The sequence below is a fragment of the Phlebotomus papatasi genome, chromosome 2 (genome assembly GCF_024763615.1).
Source record: "Phlebotomus papatasi isolate M1 chromosome 2, Ppap_2.1, whole genome shotgun sequence".
NCBI lineage: Eukaryota > Metazoa > Arthropoda > Insecta > Diptera > Psychodidae > Phlebotomus > Phlebotomus papatasi.
Genome location: NC_077223.1, coordinates 92,006,378 through 92,013,864, shown reverse-complemented (window position 1 = coordinate 92,013,864; position 7,487 = coordinate 92,006,378). Strand labels below are relative to the sequence as shown.

The 7,487-nt window shown below is 35.0% G+C and overlaps 1 protein-coding gene across 1 annotated transcript; it reads left to right on the top strand.

Moving 5' to 3' along the window:
- Positions 1–2,069: 2,069 nt before the first annotated feature.
- Positions 2,070–7,207, top strand: LOC129802402 (zinc finger protein ubi-d4). Its single transcript, XM_055848180.1, has 2 exons — positions 2,070–2,490; positions 6,083–7,207. The coding sequence occupies exons 1-2, from the start codon at positions 2,137–2,139 to the stop codon at positions 6,998–7,000; spliced, it is 1,272 nt and encodes a 423-aa protein (XP_055704155.1). The 5' UTR covers positions 2,070–2,136; the 3' UTR covers positions 7,001–7,207.
- Positions 7,208–7,487: the final 280 nt, after the last annotated feature.

Below are 7,487 nucleotides of genomic sequence, written 5' to 3'. Positions count from 1 at the left end.
CTACCCTTTTTAAATGTAATATTTCACAAATATTTTTTATTCACATTTTAAATGGATGTATGTCCTTCGATTTTCACTACGGATTTAAAAATATTTCACAAATTATGCCGAAAAATCAAACAAAACACTTTGATATTTTCCTAGCAACTTCCATAAGAAACAGAGAAAATGACAACTACCGTGTCAAGAGATTATGAATATCACGCATGCAATACATTTTTTAAATTCTTCTTGCAAGTCACCCTTTGATTGTTTTATAACGATTTTTGCATTTTTAACTTCTCAAATAATGATAAAATTAGGTTTAATAATCTTTTTATAGAAAATTGAAATATTTAATTGATTTATTATCAAGTTTTTAGGGAGGTGTCTCACATTCCACACTGCTTTGTCCAACTTTCCAAACTGTCTCACTTTAGGCAAATGACCCTACTGAAATAATTATAAATTCAATGAATGAATAAACAATTAAATAACATTGTTATAAGCTTTGATTTATTTATCGCGACTCCTCTTAACACTTAAATGACTGCAACGGCATTTCATGCCAAATTTCTCTTTTTAATATTTTACTACCGTTAAAAAAAAGCTTTAGAAAAAACCCTTTACATTTGTATTAATTCAATTATAAATACGAATTTTCTTAAGAGAAAAGTTTTCTTAATCGCTAATTTGGTATTTTTTTTCAGATTTGACGAGTATTTTTGTAACATTTTTGCAATACTTGAGAACCTTGTCAAATATTCATGATATTTTCGCAATGTTTTATAAACAATTCACACTTTTGCTACTTTAATGGTAGTTTCAGAATTTTTTTAATGGCAGTTTCAGATTATTACAGAATCAGATATAGAATATCTCTATAAGAACACATACACGAACTATAGTCAATTTAAGAAAAATACAAAGGTCATAGAAAATTTTAAATTTAGAAAATTCTGATATACTTACACATACAATCACTCAAGAGTAAAATTCAAAATTTTTATGTTTTCGCGGAAAATTCTAGTTTTCTTTTCTATTTTACGTGGAGTATTTGAAGGAATTTTCTCAAATAAAGACTATATTAACCTAAAGAAAAGCGTTTCAAGCATTGTAAATAGTTTTTCACAGAGAAGTTACATTTTCTCACTCAATATTTTTTTTTCTAATTTAAGGAACAAGACGTAACTACACGATTTTTAAATATTTGTTCAATTATTATCCATTTATTAATTTTATAATAAGTGGTATTGTTTCACTGCTTAAAATATTTGTTTTGTTGGTTCATGAGATCTAACAATTTCAACTTACTAAAAAAGAACCTTTTCCCGATAAACTCCTATAAATTATTCGACCTTTTTTCACCGGTTTTAGTTAAAACAAAAATTAACGGCCAAGTAAACTGCTAAAATCTGTCCAATTTCGTATTTATTAAGAATATAAATAGGTTAATCAAAGATCTAGTCGTTAAGTGACCACAACCGTTTTCTTATTTACGAGAGCTGAAACAAAATAATATTAAAATAATAAACAATTTGGAAAATTATTAGTATCAAAATCAAAAAATTAGAAAAATAATGAGATAATAAGAAAAAAGTTCGAAATTCCTGAATAGTTTATTAAGAAAAAAAAACTTCATTGAAATTTATTATAAAAATGGAATTTGTATTTATTAAGTAAAATAATCATTTAAAAACCATTTAAAACTTCAAAAAACGCGATATTTTAATTGATTTGCTTATTTTCTATGTAAATTAATCAAACTCTCACCGGGAATACTACTCGAGAATTCTCCCCGGTTTTTCATGAGAAAATTTCCAATCGAAAATTTCGTAGATACCAAATAGGCGAGTTCCACACGGAGAGTTGGCTTTTCCCACAAAATCAAACTCTCACATCTGTGTAGGATACGGCCCCAGGGAAAATGAAAGTTTCTACCCCTTTTGTCCAAGTAATTTTTAATACCATGACAAAACATTCTGCAAATATCATTAAAAGTCGATTTTCCATCAAATCCTCTTCAATAATTTCCAATTAAATTAAAAATCCAAACAAAAGAAAACCCAAAGGTTTCTAACCCCTGACATTCGCATAGTTGGCGTGTGGTGAATTGGTGGCGCTGCCGGTCGAGTCGTCAAAAAAGTGGCTGGAATAATGGCGTCTGAAATACAAATAGTGATAAATAGTGAGAATTTAGCTAAAATAGAGACTTTTCTCAATGACTCGGCGTACAAGGAGGTGCTGGAGAACAGCGAGAACTACAATACGCGTCTGTGCATCGAGAGGCGCCTACGGATGCCGTTTCTCGATCCCCAAACGGGAGTCGCTCAGAATCACTGTGCTTTGTTTATGAAGAGCAGACAGAGAATGCCAGGGCTTCATTCTGGTCAGCTCTATTCATATCCAGCTGCTCGCTGGCGCAAATCCCGCCGGCAGTACTTGATCCAGCGCCCCTTTCGGATGCTCAGGGAGGCGGAAATCGAAAGCGACTTCCACCATGCGGTTCAGGTAGGCTTCGGGCTTTCTTTTGTTTTTTTCCACGAAATCTTTCGTGAAATATTGGAAATTTTGAATTTAGATTTGGATTTGATTGATCCAAAAACGGATTGTAGACTGAATTCTATTTTTGGGAATGTTTCCGGCTCCTTGTATCTTGACAATTCAGCCATATGTTCGTTCGTCTTCTTGCCGGCTTTTAACGACAAAACGGTATTAGATACTGACTTAAAGTTTTTGGAGACTCCCTATTTGATCAATATAACAATATTGCAAGAACAAAATCCAGGCAAATACAAGAAAAAGCTAAAAATATTATTAAAAAACACTTTATTTAAAAAAAAATATTTTTGTCGCTCACATCGTCAATTTTTATGTTTCCTGTGACGAAATGATTTATAAAAAAAACAATTTTACCGTCTACCTCAATAAAATTAGAAATAAAAAAATCTTTGAGGACGTTGCGTATTTTCAGAAATTATTTATATTTTGGGAATTAAAAATATTTGTATTTCATTTAAAAAATAAATGTTTATTCCGTTTCAACGGTTTGACGTTTATTCGGTTTCAACGGTTCCTGCCGGTTCCTGCACAGCTCTGTCTCACAGTTTAGCATCTAGCCCGATAAGAATCTTACAGACAAATAAAAATAAAATTAGACAAAAATTAATGGTGAAAACTTTACCGATTCATTACCAATTGGGACCAATGCATCCGATTGAAAATTTTAAGGCCTTTCTGATGAATCCAAATTTAAGCAAATCGGTTGAAAAATGGGCCCTCCAGAATGATTAAACTTTAGCTTTCGAAAATTCGCCTAGGCTACCTCTAGAACACAACGGAAAAAAAATCGTATAGGTCCGTTTTAGAGAAAAACCAAAAAAAAACATGGTCTGGGAAGGTGTTGTCGAGATTTTCCACCTGACAGCGAAATAGAGCCCAGCTGGTGTATTCCCTTCCCGATTCGCGGGAAATTCATATTTACCGTCTCTCGCTCCAAACAAGGTCTATTACAGGCAGTATAGTTCTGTTACCCATCGTGTGAGGGGTTGACTGACAGGAAACACTGTCAGTCGGTAACATGGCCTGGTACCTGGAAGTGTTTGGATGGGAGATGGGAGCACAGAACTGAATCGCTGTTGGGCAAATGACCGCGATAAGCCTTGATGTCCATGAGTAAGGGCCTTGACAGACATGAGGATTAACCGAGAGACGGTTTAGTGTAATTATATTTAAAGTAATGGTTAAACTGCATTTCCATCACTTTCCACTAAGCCGTCTCTCGGCTTAAGTTTTAATTCTGTCTAGGGCACAACCTTTTTATGGCAAAAGCCCGACAAGAGGAACAAGGAGATGGGTGTGGGAAAAAGTGTCTGGAGATAATGTTTTTTTTTTCTTTATTGGGAGTTACCGAAAACCGGAATTTGATTCTTTTACTGTTTAAGCTCCAGATCGGTGACAAATAGGAAAAAAGCGTAGGGGAGACTGGGGCAAAAAGTCACAAATCGAAAAATTCAAAATTCAATATCTTCCAAGATAAAAAATATAGCGGCTCAAATTTTTTCTATAGATAGCCTCAATAGACCTTCTTTAATGCCGTAAGTTTATTAGAATTCGAACAAGGAATTTAGAAAATAAAAAATATTGAAATTTTTAGCCCTAGAGCAAATATTCTAATTCAAAACCGAATTAACTTTTGGTAAAATTTTTTCGGTTAACTTTAAGACGCTGTAACTTTCATAGAAGATTCAGCACATTAAGTTCAATTTTTTTTCTGAAGAGAATTACATAAATTTGCTAATTGACTCTTCTAGAATGTTACTGTTTAGTGAAAATTCTTTAGATATAATTTGAAAACTTCTTAAATACAAGAAAAATATGCGAGTGTAAAATGCTTCTATTGGAAACATATTAATCCAAATGGAGACAAGGGAAATTTTCTAATTGGAGACAAATAGTGTAAGTGAAACCGCGATGAAAGGTTTCCAAAACCTTGTTGAGTTGCTCTTGAGTGCAGGATTTGTACTTATTCCTAGTCTTTTCTTCTTTCTCATCTAAAACAATAAGAAAATCTCTCCAAAAAAATCATATTTCCGAGGTTTCCTATTGAAGCATTCGCAGACACTTAAGAAAAACCCTCTTTGTTCACGAAATAGGTAATTATTTCATTTGAAAACTTCACGCACCGTTAACAATAAATATTAGCACTTAATTTAAGTAAAATTAGCCAGAAATATGACATAAATATTAAACAAAACGAATAAACAACAGTCAATTTATTGTGTTTTTCATTAGAAAACATGGTCGATCGATGAAAAATTCGATGGTGAAAAGGTACACTTTTAATTTTTCTGATAAATTAACAAATTAAAATTTGTGAATATGAATGGATTTTCGCTTTATTTGGAGCAAAATTAACTAAATAATGAAACTGATATAGAAAATATATAAATATAATAATTTAGTACTGTATTTATCATAAAAACAATAACGTTTCCATTTGGAATAGGGAAAAATTTCCATTTAGAGCAAGTTTTGAATTAGCCTAATTTACCCTACGTTTGAAAAAAAATTTCTTGGAAAAAATCATTTTTTTTTGCTTTTAAAGAAAATCGTTTAAGGGAAATATTTATTGTTCTATAAAAATTTCGTGTATAAACGTCAATTTTTTAATCCTAAAATTTAACCCAAAGGGAACGGCTTGTTTTAAAGTTCTTTAGTACTTTTCTGTTCTCAGATGCTTCTGAGCGACTTTTCTTTGTTTTGGTTTTTGTCAGGACTGACAAACTCAAAGGAAAGTCGCTAATGTAGAAATACTTGAGAACAGTAAATAGCTAAAATATGTTTAGGAAAATACTTTTCATTTTTTATTTAATTAGCAATCATAATACTTTAATCATGAATGTTAGATTAGTTACATTAATTTCAAAAATAGATAATTCCTTTTTTTGATAAAGAAGCATTCTAAATTTCAGCATTAGACGAACTTCTTAAACATTTTGTCCTGCAGATTTTAAAGCTAAAACGGCGATGGACAAATAAGCAGACAGACAAACGCCGTCTATTATTTCGAAAAGATAAATATCCGTAAAGGAGAATTCTGAAACTATGACAATGTCATATGTCAAAATTTCGTGGTAAATTCTGGGGCGGGACAAAATCAAAGCCCAGAAAGAATCAAATGACCATTGCAAAGACACTGAGAAAAAAAAAGAGGGTGCGATTAACTTTTTTTCCTCATAACTTTAACACTTTTTAGGTGTAAAAATATATCAACATTTTTTAATGTTAATTTTACACCTTTTTAAGAGTAAAATTAACATGAAAAAGGGTAACTTTAACCCATAATACACCTAAAGAGGGTAATATTTACACCGATTTTGGATAAATATTGCAGGGTAAAATTAACATTTCCGGAATGTTATTTTAACTTTTTCGGATTTTTCTCTCAGTGGAGCTCTATGAAAATCTTATTAAATAATGTAAATCTGATTTTCAATAATTTTTTCGAATTTACCCAATGAAGTAAAAATTTTAAATTTGTCATATGACATTGTCATACTGTTACAGAATCCTCCTATTGATTGCATGAATTGTTTCATAGGTTCAGGCGCACGATGGCGCTTCCTCACTGGGCGCCGGCGACACGGACAGCAAAGACAGCCAGAATGTGAAGGAGGAGGTGCCCAAGGAATGGTTCTATGACATGGACCTCCATGACATGGATGGCTTCGACGATCCTGACTCCGATTTCGATTACGAAGAACCCTACAGCATCCGCCGCTCCAAGCAACGGCGGAAGCCTGATCGTCGCAGTAAATCATCGACTGCAGCGACCAGTGAGACTCTGACCAAGAAACCCGGCTCCAGAGGCCGTGGACGTCAGAAAAAGTCCCTCGCGGACACTTCCATCGATTCTCCGTCTTCTTCAGCGGTCAGCAGCGCCAAGAAGCCTCGCCTGCAGCCTCATGAAGATTCTCATTGCTCCAGCCCATCGGCAGCTAGCTTCCCGCCGGCCCCGGAAATTCGTCAGCCGGCGCCAATTCCGTTTGACAGCTCCTCGGGGGAGATGGAGGAGCGCCCCGTGCCGCCGCGTAGTTTGGTGGATAAGGGGAAAGTGGCGCCATCTCCGTACTGTGACTTCTGCTTGGGCGACGCCAGGGAGAACAAGAAGACGGGAGTTCCGGAGGAATTGGTGTCGTGCAGCGATTGTGGCCGCAGTGGCCATCCGACGTGCCTCCAATTCACGGCCAACATGATGATCTCGGTGAAGCGGTATAGGTGGCAGTGTATCGAGTGCAAGTACTGCAGCATCTGTGGGACTTCAGACAATGACGATCAGCTTCTGTTCTGTGATGACTGCGACCGAGGGTACCACATGTATTGCCTGTCGCCGGCTCTCACGTCGCCCCCTGAGGGCTCATGGAGCTGCAAACTCTGCATCGAGGAATTCCATACGCCTAAACCGAAGCATCCAGTAGCACCCTTTGCGCCCATTGCCACAACTTCCGGACAGCACTAGAGCCACCGACGGCCCCGTAGGGAATTGCACGCAGCTATCTCTTCTGATGACTCTTCTGTAGGACCCAGCAAAAGCACGCCCAGCAGCCACGACTAAGCCCCAGAGATTATCGAATGTATTATTAGAGAGACAAGTGAGAGAGAGAAAGAGGAAGCCAGGGATATGTTTAATAAAATTAAGGATTACAATCATGAAAAATAAATAAAATCTTTTATTTCTCCATAAAACAAGGAAATCGCATTTCGACCTTTCTATCCATCTTGCACATTTTTCTGCTTTGAGAATTTATTGGTTATGCTGCTTTAATAATGTAAATTTCAGTTAATTTTCGTAAAATTACGTATTATCATGAGGGTTAAATTCGATATTTATTGTTTTGAAAACTTAAAGGTTTGTCTTCAACAGAATGACATGGAATGAGAAGTAATTTGATAAAGGGATATCAAAGCATCCTAGGCTTTGCGGAATGCTCGAATTCGTGACTTAG